The 20,757-nt window shown below is 59.5% G+C and overlaps 2 protein-coding genes across 9 annotated transcripts in view; one reads left to right on the plus strand and one right to left on the minus strand.

The window, feature by feature from the left end:
* The window catches only part of PRDM16 (PR/SET domain 16), a 211,182-nt gene that overhangs the window by 157,863 nt on the left and 32,562 nt on the right, over positions 1–20,757 (plus strand). For 7 of the 8 annotated variants that reach the window (XM_034671080.1, XM_034671086.1, XM_034671082.1 and 4 more), the window contains 2 exons: positions 8,075–8,209; positions 18,153–18,255. In XM_034671080.1, coding sequence (XP_034526971.1) covers positions 8,075–8,209; positions 18,153–18,255 — 238 coding nt within the window. Of the gene's footprint in view, positions 1–7,611; positions 7,841–8,074; positions 8,210–18,152; positions 18,256–20,757 lie in introns of those variants that run through there. The other variant, XM_034671087.1, reaches the window with a different exon arrangement.
* Positions 1–20,757, minus strand: part of LOC117804338 — a 56,325-nt gene that overhangs the window by 34,902 nt on the left and 666 nt on the right. The gene's annotated exons all lie outside the window — the stretch shown is intronic.

Below are 20,757 nucleotides of genomic sequence, written 5' to 3' on the forward strand. Positions count from 1 at the left end.
CCCTGGCTGGACCGTGCTTCTGCACATGGGCACCCACAAGACGGCTCTCGGTACCCCCACGCAGTCCCAGCTCCAGGTGGGGGTGCACAGAGGCATGGAGCATTTACACCCAGATGATGCCTGGTTTATTTGAGGTCAGAAGCCTCTGCAAGACCCTCTCTGCCAAGTACCACCCTTGTGACAGCAGCTGTCCCCTCAGGGTCAGAAGGAAGGGAGGCCCGGGTCCTGAGTTTGCTTGCTTTCCTGGGCGGGTTCAGGCCATAGAGCGGGGCCCCACTCACTTCTCGGGGGCAGGCGGTGGGAACCCGGGACTCTCCCCCAGGCATCGGGTGTGAAGAAGCCCCTCGTCCAGCAGTGAGTGGGCGGCAGAGGCTTCAGCACCGGCTGCCAAGTGGGCGTCCTCACGGGGACGCAAGGCCAGTCCTGGGGTGTGGTGCCCAGGACCATCCTCAGGGAGAGGACAGAGCGGGACCCAGGCCCCAACACCCCAGGTGCTGGTATCAACCAGTCAACCCAGTTGTTTTTCCTGGGAAGTGTCGGTAGAGTTTGACCCACTCCAGGGTCTTCTGGGGTTGGCTGGGAGGAAATGATGTCACCACGGTGGGAGGCGGGCCCCGGAGGACTCACGGGCCTCCCTGCAGGGATGTGAGAATGCTAGCATTAGGCTCATCCATCAGGAGCTCTGGCACCAGACCCTGGGGTCCCAGCTGTCTCCCAGGAGGGGGCTGAGCCAGTTCCTCATCCCTGCACCTGCCTCGATGTCCCCTCCCGCCTCCTCTCCACCCTGCTCCCAATGGAAACCTGGCTGTCACGCACAGGGAGCTCACCTTCTGGAAGAACTCTCCATTTGACCACAATGCAGGACACCTTTCAGGAGGACACACCTGTAAACAGGGTCCCCACTACAGAAATTCAGTTTATAAACAACATCGTAGGTGAGAGGCTCATGCCACCTTGTGCTCCCATCAATGAGGGCGGAAGACAGAGCCTCCGGGCACAGTGGCCCCCTGGGAGTGGTTATAGCAGACAGCCAACCACCCCCCAGGGTGGGGCAAGGGGAGGGGAGTCCTTGGGACTCCCACCCTTCAGCCTCTGGCTCAGCACAACACCGGGACACTGGCCTGGGGCTGTGACAAGGGCCCTCTCCTGCTGGGGGCCACTGCTCTTTGCAGTGACCAGGGGCTTTCTCTTTGGGAACACCCCAAAAACTCCAGAGAGCCTCACACACAGGTGGACAGCAGAGCCTTTGAGGGGAAACACAGAGGCTGGAGTCTGTTTGCTGGGTGTCCCTCTCCTTGTCCCCTTTGGGGTCTTGGGGCCACCCCTGGAAGATTCCTGGCTGACCAGGTGACCCAGGGAAGGGCCTTGCTTCTGGCCAGTACCCTCATCACTCTGTGGCAGTCAGGAGCCCTCTAGCCCATCTCTGAAGAGCCCACGAGCAGGTGCAGCCCCCCAGGGCAGCAGGTGGCCCCACAGCCATCAGTAGCTAGACATATGTCCCCACAGGGCATGTACACTCTTGGGGCCAGGCACGGGTGGGCCCAGGGCTCCGTGCTGGGTGTCTTCAACAAGCTTCCAAGGAGAAACCAACTGTTCATAATAGTGCACCCCTGTGCACGGAGCCACAGGCCTCCACACAGCCAGAAATCAGGAGAGAGTCTTTCTAGTTCCAAAGGAGAAACTGAGGCAGGACCCCAGACAAACTGCTGGGGTTGTCAAACAAAGCAGTATGCGATCTCAGAGCTGGGAAAGCACGTATTTCGGAAAGTCCAGCCTCCCTTCTGAGCACCCTGGAGGGACGGCCACAAAGACCTCCTTGAACTCCCCCAGTGACAGGGTGCTGGCCCCTTTGCAAGCCTCCCTGCCCACCTCACAGGCTGGCTGTGGAGACGTCTCAGCTGCTGGGCCTAAGGTCTGCGCAGACCCACCGTCACCTCCACCGTCGCCGACCCCCTGAGGGGTTTTTCATTCATTTAGTTCCTCGGACACTTGAACGTGCTAGTCTGATCGCCAGTTTGCCCGTGTGTCTGTCTTGGGTCAGGGCCACAGCCCACAGCTGATGGACGAGACGTGCGACGTGCCTTGTGGGGGAGCTTGTGTTCCGCTCACACCAAAGGCAGCTGAGAAGACCGCTGCCTGCCCCTCTCCTTGTCCCTGTGTGCTGCTGCCAAGCGACCTGGGAGTGTGAGTCCCACTCCAGGGGATCTGGGGAGGGCTCGGCTGCTGCGCGAGGCCGGGCTGAAATTCTCTGCGTCACCTCCAGTGTTCTGCGGACCACGCCGCTGCTCCGAGGGTCTCCCAAGCGCTGCGGGCCCGGACCTGGGCAGAAGGGGGAATGAGGCTGATGGGAGGAGGGGAGGGACGGAGCGGGAGGCAGAGAGAGCCGAGAGGGAACCTGGCGGCAGGAGCAGGCTTGGGCACCTGGCCGCGCACCCCACGCCCGCGGCGGGTCTGGGCACTCGGCAGGAGATGGTCTGAGACCCCTGCGCGGTTTGCGCGGCATCCGGCCCCCTGAGGAATTGCTGGGCTGTGGCCTTCTTCGGGTCTTTGAAGGCGTCTGAGGCTCTGCGACACTACGGGGTCTGGCTCTAAAGCGAGGGGCTGTGTGCCTCACGGGCCCAGGAGCAAAGCCCCGGCGGGGACCAGGCCGGCAGAGCTCCACGTCGCTGCCCCCGCAGCCTCTTGCAGCACCCTCACCCGGGGCCATGCTCTTGGGTCTCTGAGACCAACGACCCTGGCCCTTGTCTCCTCGAAACACAGCAGCCACCGCTCTGCACACATTCTGGGAGCCCCAGCCAGCTTTTTCTAGCAAAGCCCCGGAAAACACGGGCTTTCTAGCCTTTCTGTCTCCGTGAGCTCAGGCGCCTGGCTGGCCTCCCTCTCAGAGAAGGCCTTTGCAAGCTACCCGTGTTTCCTGCAAGCAGCCCCCTCTGCCCNACCCTCCCCCTCTCTCCCCCACCTCACCGGCAGCCAGAGCAGGTGGGGGGCCAGGCCCATGCCCTGCCTGCCGGGACTCCTGTCTGCCTGGCAGCAGCATGACCCCATGCCGCCAGCCGCATTGCTGGTGAGCGTTTGGTCATATCCCCGCCGAGCCCCATAATGAGAGTCAGGACGGGGATTTATGAGCTCATCCAGGCTCCGTGTCCGCACCCGGACAGAGGTGTTTCCAGAATGCCTTTCCCCCACCTCATTCCGTCACAAGAATGGACTTTCTGTTGCAGCTACTCACAGGCCCCATAATGTGTGCGTGTGTGTGCACCTAGGCACAGAAGAGACCCACGTGGCTTTGTGGGCCCTTAGAGAAGGAGTCAGGGTAGAAGGAGGCCCTCCCCCGGCCCCCCCCACCACTGCGGCAGGCAGACGCCGTGCCCGGGCTTCCACAAAGCCACCTGACCGCCCCAGGCCAGGGTGGCAGGAGGGCTGACTCCCAGGCCCACATCTTGCTACATGCTCGGAATCCATTAGGTGAGCTGACGACAGATGCCACGGCGTCCCCGCCTGCGCACACACCCCGGACAGGGCCAGCGGCTGGCCGGACCTGTTAAATGTGAGAGAAACAGCCCAGCAGAGAGCCCACAAATTAGAAGTACAGGAAACCTCAAATGATGTGCAAAAAAAATTGTCAAGGTTACGAGAATTTTTCCATCCTTTTGCTTCATAACTCAGCATTNTGGGGTGGGGGGCCTGTGGGGCCGAGTGGGGGGAGGGGGCAGGGGCGTAGCTTCCTTGGGAGGTTCTGGGATACCCGAGGTTCGGCCCCCAAATAACCCGGAGCAAGGCTTTGGAGTGGGACCAGGCAGGGGAGCCAGATTTCAAATCTGGGAAGAGACTCAGCCCCAAGGCCCTGGAGGCCACTGCCAGCTAAAGGGCCCAGGGCCCGGGAGGAGGTGCCCCGGGGGCTGGGCCAGCCCTTCCTTCCCCCTGGTGCCTCCCGCAGCATCAGAGCTCAGTATCATCCTTCCTCCTTCCACTTGGGACGGTCTCGACCCCCCGGGGCCGGAGCAGGCCTCAACCCTGCTGCCAAGCTGGGGAGGGGTGGCCTTCACCTGTCCCACGGGCGCTGGAGTATCTCACTGTGAAAGAGGACAAGAGAGGGAACTGTCGCGTCCCAGCCTGCGTTCCCAACTCCAGGACCCCACAGGTCTCGGAGCAGGTGCAGGGACCCTCCCTCTGGCCCCTGACACGGCTCCAGACCCCCACTCCTGGGGTCTCCATCTCCTCTTACGGGAAACAAGACAATACCAGCCCCTGCCTCGGAGGCCTGTGGTGACCCGGGGAGGGGTCATGCAGCCACAAAGAGACCCGCACCCACACCATGGGCTCTTGATGTGAGCTCCCAGCTCAGCCACTGAGTCCTGGGGGAACACAGAGAGAGGGAAGGAAGGGAAGCAAGGGGGAGGCAAATGTCTCCACCCCATTTTTCCCTTTGTGGAGTCAGAGAGGGCATTGGGTCGTGCACCCCAGGCAAGAGCCAGGCCTGCAGTGTCCTGCCGCAGAGCCGGGACCACAGGCCCAGGTCCCCTAGGAGCACATCCCTGGTCTGAAGAAAAGCAGCAGCTTCCCAGGCTCTGGCCCCTCCCACTCCATCACTCAGGTGTGCCCAGCTGTGCCCAGCTGTGCCCAGGTGAGGCCCCTGATGCCCACCGTGATGGCAGACACAGGCCTGGTCCCTCTCTCCGCGTGCATTGCTGGTTTGGGGCCCCGGGACTGGGACTTTGCGTTCTCTGGAGCAAAGGGCCAGCAGCTCACTTGACGCCACTCAGAGGTAGGGTTTCAGGGAGAAGGGGTTTCCTCCAACCCGCAGTGCCTGCCAGGGGGTAACTCCCACCCCATGACCGTCTAAACGGTCAGGGGCTGGGGTCCAGGTCTTCTGGGTCGAAGGGGAGGGGCATCTCACAGGAGTCAGGGGGAGGGAGGCTGTTGGCCGGAGTGGAGACACACCAGAGCTGCATCTGGACAGGGACAGAGACAGATCGGTGTCCTGCATGGCCGAGGGACCAGCCCTTCACACATGCAGGAGAGGCCTGGACGGTTTGCCTGGCACAGGTCAGGGTCGGAACAGGGGCCAGCCAGTGGAAAAGAGAGAGGTGGGTGTGACGAGGACCGAGAGCTCCCTGGAAGGCAGGGTTTGCCCATCCAGAAGGCGTTCCCCATGGTGCCGTGGGGTGACGGACACGCCAGGCCGTGGGCAGCTTGGTGGGCTCCTGGGCCGCAGGTGTGCGGCAGCGGGGCGCGCTGGCTCACAGATGGAGGGGCGCCAGCCGGGGGATGGACCCTGAAGGAGTTGGAGGGCCACAGGTGGTTCAGCCCTCCCCGTCTTCCTCACCTGCCCCCAGGACAAGGCCCTGGAGTGCCTGAAGGGTCAAGCACCCTCTCTGCGGTGACAGAGATGGGGGGGCAGCCGAGGAGCCGCCCCCCGTGCAGCACGGAGCTCCCCTCCTGGTAGAAGGCCAACAGCCCCTTGGGGAGTGAGGCTGTAGGACAGAGTCCCCGCCCAGGGTCAGGGGCTTGGCCGGGGCCTCCACGTCTGTGTTTGAGACCCGCATCCCAGGACATTCCCACATGGGGCAGTGTCCCCAGGACAGACGGGGGAGCGGGGCGTGGAGGAGGGCATCGCAGAAGGACTCACAGGGGGCAAGGCCCCCCCGGGAGGGTGCAGGCACTGGAAGCCAGGGCCTCTCGTGGAGGCAGGTGGGCCCTGCAGGCTGCCTCGGGCCACTTCCTCATTGGGGCTGGTTTGTCTTTTCCCAAAAACACAACTGACTGCCCCCCACCCCCACCTGAGTGCCCCTCACACATGCACACCCACACACACACGTGAGCAAACGGGATGAAGAGGGTTTTCCAAGCCCCCAGAGCAGGGGTTAGCTGGTTAGTTAGGGGTGACTCTTCTAGCAACTACTGGGGGGACGGGCCCACACCGGTCAAGGTGAAGCAACACTCCTGAGGCAGCAAGTAGGCCTGGGGGGGCGACGGGGGGGGGAAACAGGGTGGGGGAAGGGCAGAGGCCATGGGTGGGGGCAGAGCCCGTGCGGCTGTGGTGGTCCCAGCAGCCAGCACCCTGTCCCCAGCCCAGCCTGTGGCACGGGCGGGGGTGGACAGAGACAGAGGCTGTGGGGTGGGTACCGCATGGAGCCCAGGCCCCCGCGGGGGGAGGGGTGGGGTGCATGGGTTCCGGCCGCTCGGCCCCTGTCCCCCCTGCGGCAGAGGAAGGCAGCGGTGCTGCCCCACCAGTCGAGGTGCCACGAACCACAGGTTTTGCTTTGTGGGTCTTTTCTGCGGGTTTCCTGCAGTTGGGGTGGGAGGTGCGAGGGGGGGGGCCCTGAGAGGCGTTAGTGCCTGGAGTGAGGCCTCTCCCACGTGGGCCTGCGCTCCTTCCGCTGCCGGCCAGTCTGCAGTGGCTTCCTGATGCCGCCCATGCCCCTTGGCATCCCAAGGGCCTGGACACAGGCAGCAGAGGGCTGAGGGCTCTGTACCACACTACCACTCCAACCCCACCCGTCCACCTCTCATTTCCCCCCGGCTAGGACTCCTGGCCCCTTGCCCCTCGCCCCTCTCTCAGAATGAGGCCCATTTGGGGAAAGCCCCCCCAAGAAAGGAGAATCACAGAACTGAGTTCCCCAGGTTCAAAGTCCCTTCCGGATCAGCCTCCAGAGACGTCAGCAAAGCTGGGCCCAAGCCTATCGGCTCTGACACCTGCATGGGAGGACCTGCGTGGGCTCCAGGAGGGTTTCAGGAAGCCCCGCATGTGCATGGGCAGACGGATTAGCGGAAGGCTCTGTGCATCCCGCAGCAACACACCTGCCTCCCACAACTGCGTTTCCTCCTCGCTCGCGCGGCCAGCTGCGGCCCGTGGCCGTTCAGAAAGTGTCTGTGCATGTTTGGGGAGCATCTGAACTGTGGCTGGTCAGGAGCCGCTTCTCCAGGCCTCAGGGGCGGCCTCTTGCCCTTCCCAGGTCCTTATTGGTCAGGACAGGGGCTCAGGACACTGTCCAGGGAGCAGAGGCCATGGTGCCTGGAATCGGCCTCCTCGGTCTTTGCTGGGACAGGTCACTACCCCCTGCCCTGACTTCACCGCGTCCTTCTGACACCCTGACCCCCAGGACACCCCTGGTCACTAGGACACGCCTGCCCACCTGGACACTCCTTCCTACTTTGAGGCTTCAGAGCCTCCCTCGCCCTCTAAGAGAGGGGGCTGCACTTCCCCGGAGTTGACCCAAGGTGCTGCTGGCTCCCAGGTTCTGGATTCAGAACCCCAAGCCAGCAGTGAACAGAGCAGGGGTGGGCTTGGGAGGGGACGCTGCTGCAGCTTCAGCTCAGGGTCCAGAGGTGTGGGGTGTCCCGCTCTCAGCAGGGGACAGCACTCAGGTCTCCTGGTAAGTGACCTGCTCAGAGACGCACACCCTGAGAAGCATGTTCAGAAACCAGTGGCAACAACAAAGTCAATGCCAGTCACGGGTGCGATGGCCGCTGAGGGTGAGCCGAGAGGCCGGCCTCTGCGGGTCCCAGGTGTCAAATGGAAACTTTCCACCTTCAGGAACACGGAATGTTTTTCTTACATTCGGGGAGATGTGCGTGCTGTGTGGGTGTGCACATGCACACACACGCACATAGGCGTGCACACGCACACTCACCCCGCTCAGATGCAGCCACACACCCCAACAACACCTTTACCTTCTAGAATGTTTTTCTTCAGCCCCACGCCCCAGCTGCCCTTGACAGAGGGCTCTGTTCTCAGACACAGTGGCCTCTGCTCTCTCACATGTGGGACGGCTCTGCTGGGGCTTCTTGCAACCCTGGGGGCTCCCTTTACTGCCAGGCCAGGGCAGCAGTCCGCTCGGTGAGCAAAAGGGCCATCCTCCCTCCTCTCTGCCGGGCTCTGGGAGGCTCCCAGGACAGGCAGCTGGGTGGGACAAGGACCTCACCGCTGCCCGGGGGGTCTGCTGAGGCCCAGGTGCTGGGGGCTGCCTTCCTGCGGGGCCCGACCAGCTGGCCCCTCATTGGGCAAACGCAGAGCGTGCAGACTTGCACACAGGATACCTCTGACCCTCCCCGGTTCTCTGTCCCCCGCCAGATCTCCGAAGACCTGAGCCCCGAGAAGCTCTGCATGGACGCTGGTCAGGCGGGCTCCGGCAGCTGGCTCAAGTACATCCGGGTGGCGTGCTCCTGCGACGACCAGAACCTTACCATGTGCCAGATCAACGAGCAGGTAGGTGCAGAGCTTGCCTCGGGCCTCAGGGCCCCCAACCGACCCGCGGGGCCCGCCGAGCCGAAGGGTCCGCTGCGCCTCTGCCGAGGACGCGTGCCCTGCCCTGTCCCACGGCGGGGGCAGCGATCTGACGCTTGGCCGGCGCCGAGTTTCCGGGAGCTCAGCGACGCCCCATGGTCGCTCCATCGGAGACCTCACCTGGCAGCTTGCCGGGGCTCGAGAACCAAAAGATGGTGGTTTCCGTGCAGGAAAGCCGCGGGAGCGGCAGGTCCTGAAGCCACGGGGGCCCCCTTCCCTGCTTGCGCCGCCCCGGGAGGGAAGTACAGAGCCGGGCCCATCCGCTTCTGAACCATCCTTGTCTCTCGGGATCTGTCTGGCCAGGCTCTCCGAAGGGTCACACTAGCCTCCGGGAGCGCCCTGAGAATCCCTGTGGCGTCCTGGCCAGACTGCGGTGGAAACCGGCCTTGTTTGGGCAAAAAATCCTGGCCCCACTGGTCCCCAGCTGATACTTTTCCTGAGCTCGGTGGACCTGACTTTAGCCCCCGGCCCCACCAGGGCCAAGGGACGCCTCACTTCTGCTGCCAACCCTCCGGAGGCCGAGGACCCGCTCGGCACACCTGATCCTTGCTACAAACATTTCTGGCTCTCCTTCCTCGCGGTGGCCATCCCAGCCCGTGAGCAGAACAGGAGAGAAGACGCCACGCATAGTTTCTTCTGACGTAGCAGGCCACGCGGCCCCAGTGCTGGGGCTCTTAGTCTATGTCTTTAATTACAAGTCTGCAAGTGGCCCCTGGAGGCTCCATGCTCCAGAGCCAGGCACCTCGGGCACATTTCCACGGAGCTCACAGAGTGCCGGGCTCCTCGGGATGCTGGGGGGCCCAGCCCCTCCCAACAGAGCAGTTTGCTTTTGCCTATAATATCTTGGGGTTACACATGAGATTTCATCTGCAAAAGGGATTCCACTGCTTTCAAAAATGTTTTCAGAGACCACATAACAAAGGGTACATTCTCCCATCGCCTGTGCAAACCATTAAAAGCGGTTCAACGCTCTTGACTTCAGAGAGACGGTTTTGCATTAAGAAACACAGACAGCACACACCAGGGAGGTCCCCAGGACCCCCGTGAGCTGCCCCCCGGCTCTCCCTCTTCTGTTCGGGCTCCCTCTCGGCCCTGGGGCTCAGCCTGGATCGAGCAGTTCCCCGCTGAACACGAGCGGGTGCTTGCTTCACAAACCCGTGAAGTTTGAATCCACCTCAGCTCCTGGGACGTCAACAGCTTGTACTTAGAACCCAGCATTTTGAAAATTAGGTGGGTTTTTTTTTTCTGATTACAAAAAATACTGCAGAAATCAAAGCAAAAGAAGAATCATAAAAAATTAGAACTTTAAAAAAAAACACTTTTCCTTCCTCCAAATGAAGGTGGTGAGTGAAGGAGAATCGGACATAGGCACGCGGAGAGATGGGCTTTCCAACGCGGCTTCCTTTGTGGACCACGGTGTCCTTGGTCGTGTGTCCGGGAGCTGAGGCGCGGGGGGGGGGGNGGGGGGGGGGGGGGGGGGGGGAGCACCGTGGGGCCAGCCCCAGGGGGGCACTCTTGTGAGACACAGAATAGAGTAACAAAGGATCCAGATTCTTTCGTTAAGAAAGACGTCTGTTGGAGTGTTTGAACCAGACTTTAGTAGCAAAGTAGGTACCTTCTTGCGGCCAGCTTCTGGAAAAGCAGATAGATGTGTGAGCTTCTCCAAGGGGGGGGGGGCTGTCTTCCAACCTGTTTGTTTCATTATTAATATTTCAGGGGAGTGTGTACGTCCGCTCCCCGTGGAACTGACCGCTTTGCAGCAACATCTTTCCATCTCTTTCCACCAGGGGACAGAAATACCTTCTGCTGGGATGGAATGGTGGTCCTTAAGTCTCACTGATTCCCGTAGCCCCACTTTGGTGCCCCAATGCTTACCCTTCCCAAGGGTCCAGCATAGGGTCAGAAACACTCCCGGCTCTTTTACTCAAACCCAGTATGACATCGAAATTCCTTCAGACCCCTCCCCACCTGCTGGATGTTTCTCTCCAACACAGCCTTGGGAGGTTAGCTACCCCCATTTCCACTCACTTGCTCAGAGGGCACTTGGGGTGCCCATTTAAGCATATGCAACACCGACATGACCCAAAGCATCGAAATTGCTTTGCCTGGGGCATTGCAGATCCCCAGCCCTGGAGGGATAGAGGACCCCCCACCCTTGGAGCAACTCCGAGGACCACGGTGCTTGTTCCTTGTGCTACAGAGCAACGAGGTGCCCGAGGTGCACCTGCACATTTAACCAGCTGTGTGCCGTGGCCTCCAAGTCAGGCGGGGAACCAGGAGCAGGGGAGAGGCGGCAGGCCGGGCCCCGGGTCAGGAGGGGCTCAGAAGGCTGTCAGGTGCCTCAATTTTCATCCCAAAGTCTTGCCTTTGCATATCAGATAACAGAGGGAAATTAGCAAATTGTGAGGCATATTCTCCTTTGCAGAATAATACTGTAATTTTTAACTCTTAATAAAACGAGTGACTGCTCTTAGATACATCCACACAGGCCTCAATGTTTGTTGGATGAACAAAGAGAATTTTAGAAATGCCTTTTAAAAAAATTATTTATTTACGTTGAGAGAGAGCTCATGAGCAGGGGGAGGGGCAGAGGGACAGGGAGAGAGAGAATCCCAAGCAGACGCCCTGCTGAGCACATAGCCTGAAGCGGGGCTCGATCCTCTGTGAGATCATGACCCGAGCTGAAATCAAAAGTCAACACCTTACTGACTGAGCCACCCAGGCGCACCAGAAATGTCTTTTTGAAAGGGGTATAATAGACTATTTTTGGTTAGGAAAACTATTTTTTCAACAGCCTCCCCAAGGCTGACTAGCTCTCTCTTGGTGGGATGGCCCCGCGGCCTCCGCAGAAAGTGCCTCCGTTCCCGTCCCGACTGTTGGAAACACCAGTTGCTACAAAGTGGACTAAAATTGCCCCTGAAATATTAATAATAAAACAAAGATTTTTGAAGACAGGTTTCTCTTTGAGAAGGAAACATTACACGATATTAATGGGGTTTCTCAGATCTCTGTAATCCCAAGGGTTTCTACCAGGATTTCCTGCACTTACGGACACCCCCCACCACGCACACACACGAGCACCCCGAGGTGCACAATCCCCCTTTCTCTCTCTCTCCATCTCACACACACACCAGCTTCTGACAGCACAGACAGCGGAGGGACAGCGTCCAGACTGAAAATCAAAGATCCATAACGCAGGGTGTGGTTTGCCAGATGGTTTTCAGAAGCTCAAGTCACATGACCTCAGCCCTGGTTTTGAGAAGACGAAGGAGACCGGGCAGGAGGGGGTCTCAGGGTCCCGAAGACAAAGTCTCGGAAGTCACGGCTCCCGGAAGAAGTGATCTGGCAGAGAAGAAGGCAGCTCTGGACAGGAGACGTGTCCTCTGGAGACAGCCACGCACCTCCTCTGTGGACTGTGGCAGCCGTGGCGTGAGCTCAACCCTGCCTCCACTATCTCATTTATGCCCGAGACCCCCCTGTTGGCGCCTTGTGGCTCTGAGAGGTCCCAGCCCCGGGAGGCCTTGAGGACAGGTGGCCTGCTGGCCACTCTGCTGTGTCCTCTCTGCGGCTCTGGACGGAGGAGCGCAGTGCAGCGGAGGCCATGCTGGGCCATGAATTCCCTCCTGGACTCAGCCCCATCAACAGTGACTTGTGGCTTGCTACCCGCATGGAGCCCGCAGACGGTCCTGAGATGCCACAGGCTTCGGGGCAGCTGGGCTGCTGGGAACAAAGCGTCCGTAAGCGACAGCCAGGCGGACGGAGCTTTTCTCTGGCATTTTTGGGGGTGGTCAGATCACCGCCAAAGACCCCAGGGCGCTTTGATTTACCTTTCCCGCTTAGCGTCAATGGAAGGCAAAGGAAGCCCACGGGCGCCTCGCTTCACTCTGGGTGGCGTGACCCCTCCTCCGCCCCCGGGCCTCTTCGCCTCTCTCTCCCCCTGCTGCCCGCAAGCCCCTGCTTTTCCTTTCGGAAAATCTGAGACACTCAGATCACCCGTGGTTGGTTCCTTCTCCCACAATTATGAGCAAACGAGTTCATTTGAATCGTCTCAGGAGATGGACGGGATCTGCTCCTGGATTGGTTTTAATGTTCAGAATGAAAACAAGAGCTTGGGAGTAAGGCGCGCACGGAGGCCTGTTCACAGCGCGCTCTCTCCCGGTCCGCCTTGCCTCCCCGGGGCAAGGTCACATGGCCAGCAGGGCTGAGGATGGTGTGACACAGTGCTGGGGTCACAAACAGAGGTTGGGGAGCACAACTCGGGCTCCGGAGCCCCCAGCACACCGAGGAGAGGCCACGAGGCCCCTGCTGCACCCCCCAGGGCCGGTCGGGTGCTCCCCCGTGTTGGGCAGCGGGGGCTCCCCAACAGCACCGGCACGCCCCCCCCGGGGCAGAGACCGTTCCGCCTGGGCCAAGGGGCCGGGGCTCCCCAAAGTGGAAGCAGGAAGGCGTGTTACAGAAAGGCATTTCATTCACAGATTAGCCCACTGATAGCCACGCAGCCCCGCGTGCCTGAGAGCCAATGCTGGTTCTTAATGAAAACCCGGTGCTCCCGGCTGAGCGCGCGATGCCCAGGCCCCATGTCTTTCGCTTTCGTTTCCTCTCCCTGCACGCGGACCCTCCGCCTGTCGCCCGCCGCCTGTCGGGGCGTGCGAGCCATCCTCCGGGGTTGGAACTCGCGGGATGGCATCCAGCACCCCGTTCCTTCCTCCCTCCGCTCTCGTTCCCCATGATTTTCTAAATTAAACATTGTAAACGGATTGGCCAGTTTCAATGGTAGCTGGCAAACAATTAGATACAATTTCCCCTTTGAAATGAAAAGGGCAGGGGATTCATTGTAGCGTTTCTTGGCGGGTTTACAAAAGACTCAACATATATATCAAATGCGTTTGAGTCCCGAAAGCTGCCTAATTTTCCGGCGCCCTCTTCAGAGCAAACTGATCCTCTCTTCGCAAAGAATAAGATATAAATTCAACTGTGCCCTCACGATGCCAGCTGTAATCACTCGTCGGGGTTCATCAAACAGAACGCTTTATTAGGAAATGCCACTTAAGAGGGCTGAAGCAGCCGGTAACGTCCGTGTATACATAGACGCACTCGCCAGGTCCAAACCGCACGGCGAAGGCCGAGAAATGTGCCGGACATTTCCCCCGTGTGTGCAGCTGGGACGGTGGCGGGTTAGAGCAGCAAGAACGTGAGGACGTGGACACAGTGGCTTCAGCCCTGCAGGGGAAGACAGGAGTGAGGCGAGCCCCAGGCACGTCACGCCGTCTCCTCTGTCGACAAGAGGAAGGAACTGTCTGCATGTTCCTGGAGCCGGCGGAGGGTCGCCGACCCAGACGTGCTGCCCCCGCGCTCCTGCTCAGCTCTGACCCGGCAGGCGGCCAGAGCAGGCAGAGGAAGGCTCCCACTGGCCGGGAAGGCACAGACAGGCCAGAGAGACACACAGGCCTGCGCCCCAGCCCCCGGCGGCTCCCGGCCTGTCCCTGCTCTGGCCTGCAGCCAAACACAGAACGCTCAAGCCCTCAGGCAGCCTCAGGGCCCGGTGTCCACAGCCTTTCCCAGGCACAGACGGCCCACATGTGGGCCCCCCGAGTGAGGACATACAGTAGCATTTCCAGAGTCCTCGCCGTGGTGAGGCAGCACGGGACCCACCAGGCCTCGGCAGGGCTTCCCAAAAGACAAAGATGCCCAAGGACCAGCGCCCTCCGTCCGGACAGGCCACTCTGAGCCCCTCGCTGGGCGCTTGTCTCTTGTGAAAAGGCCCTCACGGCATAGCAGGAGCTTCCACAAGTTCCAGCACAATTTCCGAATCCAGGACGGACAGAGAAACGCACTGTGGGGGATTTCGCCCGTGTTCTGAAACTCTCCTTGAACGCTTCTCGCACTGGCGGAAGCAGGGAGCGCTTGGCCACCTTCAGGCTTCTGAGAAACGTGTCTGCTCCCCCCCCCCGCCGCGCCTCCTCACTGCCCCCCAGGGTGGTTGGGGCGGAGTTCCTCGTAATTTAAATTGTAAGATTCTAAGATTAAGTAGGAATGAAAATCGTGGAACTGAACTCCTCATATTCAAAAACAGTATCTACCCTTGTGAGTTGATTTGATATTTAAAAAACAAACTCTAGGAAGTGGCCAAAACTGACAGCCATTGGAAATGGGAAATACTTGGTCTCAGAGAATGTCGTTAAGGCGACAGTGACATTCGTTTTCACAGAAGGGCCTGTGTGAAACCCAACTTTTCTCAGGCAGCCTCCCCGCCTACTGTTGAGAACATAGCCGCTGATTTGTCCTGGAGCTCCGTCCACCTGCGAGGAGCCGCCTCCCTGTTCAGGAGAGGGACAGAAGGGAAGAGCACAGTCGCGCGGAGGACCCGGGTTTGGTGTGGTTTGCCCACACGCGGTGGAGCCGCTGTCCTCGAGAAGAGCCTGAGACTTTGAAACAAGGACCTGACTTCAGACCCCATCTGTTTGGCTTCGTTCCTTCGAAAGCCCTTGAAGAGCAGACATGGATAGGCTCCCGTGAACTCAGCTGTTGTGGCTTCCCCAGCTCTCAGATCCTGAAACCAGACGGAAGGTTCCAGCTGGGCCTTGCCCAGCCGCACACCCAGAAGCCGGAGACAGGGTCTCAGGGGCCTGGGCGCTGCAGATTGTGGGGGAAAGCCGTGGGCTCTTGAGTGCTGTCACCTCCACAGACCTCGTTCCCTTCCCCGTGGCTGAGCTGGCATCAGAGGGGAGGGTCTCTGTTTCCTGGAGGAACGGACTTCCCCCGCCCCACCCCGTGGAAACTCTAGCACTCAGCCCCTCCAGACGCCGGCCCGCTGCAGGGCACACAGTGGAAGGAAGCTTACCAGTCCACGTCAGGAATTTTGAAGGGGCTTCAGGAATCAGGTGTTAAAGGCTCAGCATAGTAAATGCACAATTTGTAACGCCCCAGAGGCCAGGGGCCACCCAGGCCTCAGTCCCACTGAAGCCGGCCTTTGTCCCGGGTAGTCGGCAGAGCCTGCGGACCTGGAACCGTGACTTTCTCCGCGTGTCTGGCTGATAAGGCCTTTGTGCCAGTGGGAACGGGTCGTAAAAACACCCGGCTTTCGTGTGCACCGGAGTCACCCTCACACCTCCCTGACCTCGGCAGTGGCTGCACCACAGAGTTCAGGAAAGTTCAAGCTGATTCCTGTTCACCTCCCGGCCCCCCTTCCAGGTGGAGGAGGTTGGGGACACCCCCGCCCCCCCACCCGGCCTAGCCCTGCAATTAGCACTAATAGCGATTAATTCCGTCTGCCGCTCAAAGTCCAGGCTGCCACGGCGGCGGGCCACTGCCCTGGTGTTGTGCGCTCCAGCCCTGCCAGGTGCCTGGAGGGCTGTCTTGCAGGTCCTAGGCTGGGGAAGGGGTGCCCGCTGTGCACAAAACTGCTCCCCACAGCCAAGAGCACTAGACCCCCCCTCTGCTCCGTGGTTCCAGCTCGGGGCTGTGCCGGCAGCTGGAGCGTGTGTCCCTGGGAGGCCAGGCAGCCTGGGAGTGCGGGTGGGGGCTGCAGAGGGGTCCCGGCAAGATTGGGCAGCCCTCGAAGCTGGGAGGGGTGTGGGGGCGGGGACCTAGGCGGCCTTGGATCCCGGGTGGGGGATTCCAGGAGGTCCAGTGGCCCTCAGAGCCAGGGTGGGGGGTCCCAGGAGAGCCAGCGGCGCTCGGGGAGGGGGGTGAGGAGGGTGGGGGGTCCCCGGAGGCTGGGTGGCCCTCCGAGGGGGTCGGATGGGGAGGCGGAGAGGGGAGGCGGGCCACACCCAGCCCCCCGCCAGCCCCGGCCGGCCAGAATAGGAGCCCAGCAGCCCGGCCGGAGGGAGGACGTGGCCATAGGAGCCGCGCACACGGAGCGGGACTCCAGGTCAGAGCGGGGCCTTGGGAGGGACGCGGCGGCGGGCGGGCCTCATTGCCCTCTAACGGGGCCCCTAGGGAACCCGGCCACAGACCCTCCTCTGTCCCCAGCCCGACCCCAGCCTGCATGCCCGCTGAGTGCGTTGGCAGATGGAAGGGCGCTACCCCTGCTAAGGAATGACCAGCCTAAGCAGTGGCTTGGGCTTCCCGGGCTATGTGGGAGTGTCCCCATAGGCTTTGGACCCTGTTTTGAAACACAGTGGCTCAAGTCTGATTTTTGTAAAACAATTATTTGGCCACTGTCATTTTTTAAATAAAATGATACAAAACTGGGATCTTGACAATTGGCTTAATTACAAAAGTTAATAAGGTTCAGATTCTATTTTCCATTTTAAAATCTTTTCACTAATTTCACAATGTATCTGAGAACAATTGCCAAATAAAATTAACGAGTACAGGGGAGAGGAAGTTTGCACCCTGGGAGTAAATCCAGGTGAGCGCTGGGGACCCAGTGGGGCGTTGTGTGTCCTTTCGGGAGTTCCCTACTGCTGTTCTGGGGTGAGTCAGGACAGGCGGTTTGTGAGGGAGTCCACACGGACGTGGCCTGTGGAAGGGAAAAGGGGTCCGACAAGAGAGGAGGAAGCTCAGCCTTCCGGATGTTTCCCAGGGCCTGGGGGTGAAGGGAGGGGCAGGAGGGGCCTGCGGGCGGCCTGCCCAGCTCAGTCCGTGGGTGTCCGAACCACGTCCCGCTGCTGTCAGACGGTCTGGCCTGATCCCTCACCCCCAGGTCCTCCACAAGGAAGGCAGTGCCAGAGGGCCTCTGGAGGGGATCAGCCTGGAGAAGCCGGGACCCCTGCATTTCCCAGGGCAGATGGAATTGTCTTGGTCTTTCTCTGGCCTCCCGGGCAGCCCCACTGCCGGGCCTTCGGACTCCTGGAAGCACCTTGGTTACTGTTAACTGGATAGAGACCCAGGGTGGCAGGCAGTGGGTTGGCAGTTTGGCATTTCTGGACTTGAGATGCATGATCCCTGGTGTAAAAGCCCCACTTGTGTGAGGAGCTGGCATCTGCCCCCCCCCCCGCAGGACCTGTGTCACTGCTCCGCAGAGAGGGTGGGGCGTCCTGGGCAGGGAAGACCCAGTCCTCTCCCACAGTCACCCAGGGCTTTGCAGCCTGTTTCCTGGGTGCCATCCCAAACAAGCCTGCCCTGGTGCCCTTTGCCGTAGCGTTTTCCAGATCTTGGCCACACCTCCAGGGCAGGCAGCCTCCTTTCCAGGCATGTGTCAGCAAACTGCAGAGCTACTCGGAGTGTTGAGGCTGGACATTCCACATCACCTCCCCTCAACCTCAGGGTCTGTTGCTCCAGGCTGCAAGACCTGCCCTGAGTCCCCTGTACCCCTCCCTGTCTTCAGGGGTACCCCCATCTAGACCCCAATGGCTGCTGGGCACCGAGCTTGCTGCAGGCCCTTGTGCCCCTCTGCCTTCCCTTGTGAATGGAGTCCACGCTCGTGTGAGACTGCCAGCCTGCTGCCCTGGCCCACAGAGCCTCTGTCTGAGCTCATGGCCCAATTTCAAAACATGCAGATTCACTTTCGACCCCCTCTAGACCCCAAGCCACCCCACCCCCAGCAGCAAAGGGGGTCTAGCATACACACTGAGAAGGGGAGCCAGGCCCTGCTCCCGGATGAAAAGAGCCACCCTCCCTGAGACGTCCACTGGGACACGCCCTGCCTGGGAACTTTGGGGTTCATGTTCACTGATTTCAGCTTGCATCCCCTTTACCAATATCCAACAACTGGATGAAACAAATTAAAGGGCCTCCAGTCCTTCTGAGAATATTCTACAAAGTTCCAGAGGGGAACCCCCTAGCAGCCATGAGTAGGCAGGTCCAGGGGCCAGCGGGCCAGCCCCGGCGAGGAGCAGTGTTGCCTGCGTGTGCCCAGCGTGGCTCTGAGCAGCAAGGACGGCCGCTCTCACCCCTTCTCTCTGCTTTTCCGTCCTAGATTTATTATAAAGTCATCAAGGACATCGAGCCTGGGGAGGAGCTGCTGGTGCACGTGAAGGAAGGCGCGTACTCCCTGGGGACGGTGCCCCCCGGTCTGGATGGTAAGCCCCCCCGCCCGGCAGGAGCTCCTGAGGCCTCCCATCACGTCACACCGCATGCCAGGGGCCGCGATCCTGGGCTCCTGCCCCAGCCCCCTCACAACCTCCCAGCCGAAGCATCGTGCTTGTCCCATCTGTGGGTTATACGGGCCACACGCCACATTCAAGACAGCACTGCAGGCAGTCGGAGCGAACGGTGTCGCGTGGCCTTGTATGTGTTGTTGAATCCCCGGGGGATTTTTTTTAACTATATTATTATTATTATCAGCAGCCGCATGGTTTGCTCTCCCCAGTACTTAAAACAAAAACAAAAAAACAAAACAAAAACAAAAAATGAAGTTTTGCTGCTTGGAAACCGTCGCCCTCCAGAGCCATGGGAGACTTTGGGGCTCATTTAAGGGAGGGCGGTGACGGCGTGTATGTCTTGAGAGCAATGTCTGTCTGTAGTTAACAGCAGAAGTCCGAGAAACGTTAAAGGAAAACTGATTTCATGAGAGGGAACACATATTACGTAATATGTGTTGTGGAGAACAATGTCTAAGGATGAGTTGGCCAAGACAATGCCCGTGAGACCGGGCTAAGGGGGTCCCCCAGGGGCAGGGATGACGGCGGAGCTCCTCCGACTTGTGCAGAAAGCATTCCCACTGCCCGTCGCTCCTGACGCGTCCCTCGGTGCTTGTCCAGCGGTCTCGCTCCCCCCTCCCTCATCCACGCCCGAGTGCGTTTCAGAGGACGATAGAAAAATTCCTGCCGCAAAGACGCTAGGATTTCTGAAATGTAGATTTATTTTCCTTCATCCACATTGTGAAGCAATGTGCCATTCACCTTGGGGTTCTGGAACCGTGTTCACGTCCATCCGAGGAGCGCTGTGTTGGCAGTAGAGGGCTGTCCATTAACTCTCTGCGTGCCACCACTGAGCACACGGTGTCTTTTCTTGGAACGAGACCCTCCCGGCGGGGGCTGGTGATTCCGCTCACTCTGGAGCAGGAGGGAGGTTGGTTTTCCCCTTCCTGTCTTTCTTTCCCTCCCCTCGAAGGCACAGAGACTTAATGATTAATGCCACTTACCGCAAGTTCCTCTAATAATGTCACACGAGGGAGTGGCCGTGGCTGGGCCTGGGACAGATGCAGAGATCTCTGCCTTAATTTACCCTTTCGATCCCTGAGTGTGGCCCAGCAGTGAGGGTCCTCCCTCCACGAGGCCCGTGTCTCTGAGCTGCCGTACCGGAGGCCACAGAGCCGGGTCCCATCTGTACGTGCCTCTGAAGTTTGGTTTTAATTAGGCCGTCGAGAAAAGAAAAATAAACGGCTGAGGTCTGGTCGTGAGGGGATGGTCTCATTTTCCTTAAAACAATTGTTGAAAAGACCTGTAGAGCTGAGGTAGCTCAGAGCTCGGGAAGATAAACCCACTCACCTCAGGGGAGCGTGCGAGGAGATTTCGTTTCTGTAATGAAACTTCTTTCTTCCAAAAGGTTTTAAAAACCTCGATTGCTATCCACCACCACCACCCCCAACCCCGGCCCCAGATCTCAAATGCACTGGGTCCACATTTCCCTAATAATTCATCAAACGTTTGTGGGCTAATTGCTTTCCACGCATAATAGTCCAGCATCAAATGTCTGACTTTTCATGCTTTCTGCTGTTGCGGTCACCCCCTTGCCCCCCAACAGCCGCCCCCTCCCCCGCTAAACTCCAAATCGCACAGAAAGAAAATGCAAAAATGTTCCTCACTAAGATAATTATCATAAAAAATCTTTTATCCCAGCCCCAGCTAAATGCAGAGGCCCCTTATCACGGCAGGAATTTGGAGTGGGCTCTCCAGCGCCTTTGAGCCTCAGTCTGATAGATTAGCATGTAGATACCACATAATTGTGTCCCCCTCGGCTCTCTGAAGCCATTAGGCACTGATGTATTTTTCTGTTACATTCCTGTTCTGCCGTGGAAAGTTGCTGATGGAACTTCAGATAGACAGCCAGGCGCAGACCTGACACACGCCACCTCGGGCTGGCACTCCTGGGTCTGGTCTGCCCGGGGGAGAACCTGGAGCTTCTGCCCCAGCCCGCGGCCCCCACGGACTCCCCCCGCCCAGATTCAGAGGAAAGGAGTTCAGTCTCGAATCACAATTTTTGTGTGCTGCGTTGGGGGCAGGGGCCTTTCCGGGGGGAACAACGTTCAGGTATCGCGGAAGAAACAGAGGCCCCGGGTCGCCAGCCGGCAGGGGCAGTGCGCACCGGGCCTGCGGGGCTGAGCCTGGGAATGCTCTTTCAAAGCTGGAGCTTTGTAAAGAAACGCGCTTCCAATTTCCCTGCAAGTGACTCAGAGCAGAGGGAAGCCACTTTAGGATTCATTAGTTCCAGCGACTTTTTATTTTGTTTTTACTCTCAGCGGAGAGGGTAAAGATTTCTCTTTCAGGAAAGCTCCTTGCTCTTGGGAGAAAATAAAGAAAATCATTTCCATTCAAATATGCTTTTCTTTGGAGAAAGTCTCCAAATGGTTAACTATCCCC

Source organism: Ailuropoda melanoleuca, chromosome 11 (assembly GCF_002007445.2).
Source record: "Ailuropoda melanoleuca isolate Jingjing chromosome 11, ASM200744v2, whole genome shotgun sequence".
NCBI classification, from domain to species: Eukaryota; Metazoa; Chordata; class Mammalia; order Carnivora; family Ursidae; genus Ailuropoda; species Ailuropoda melanoleuca.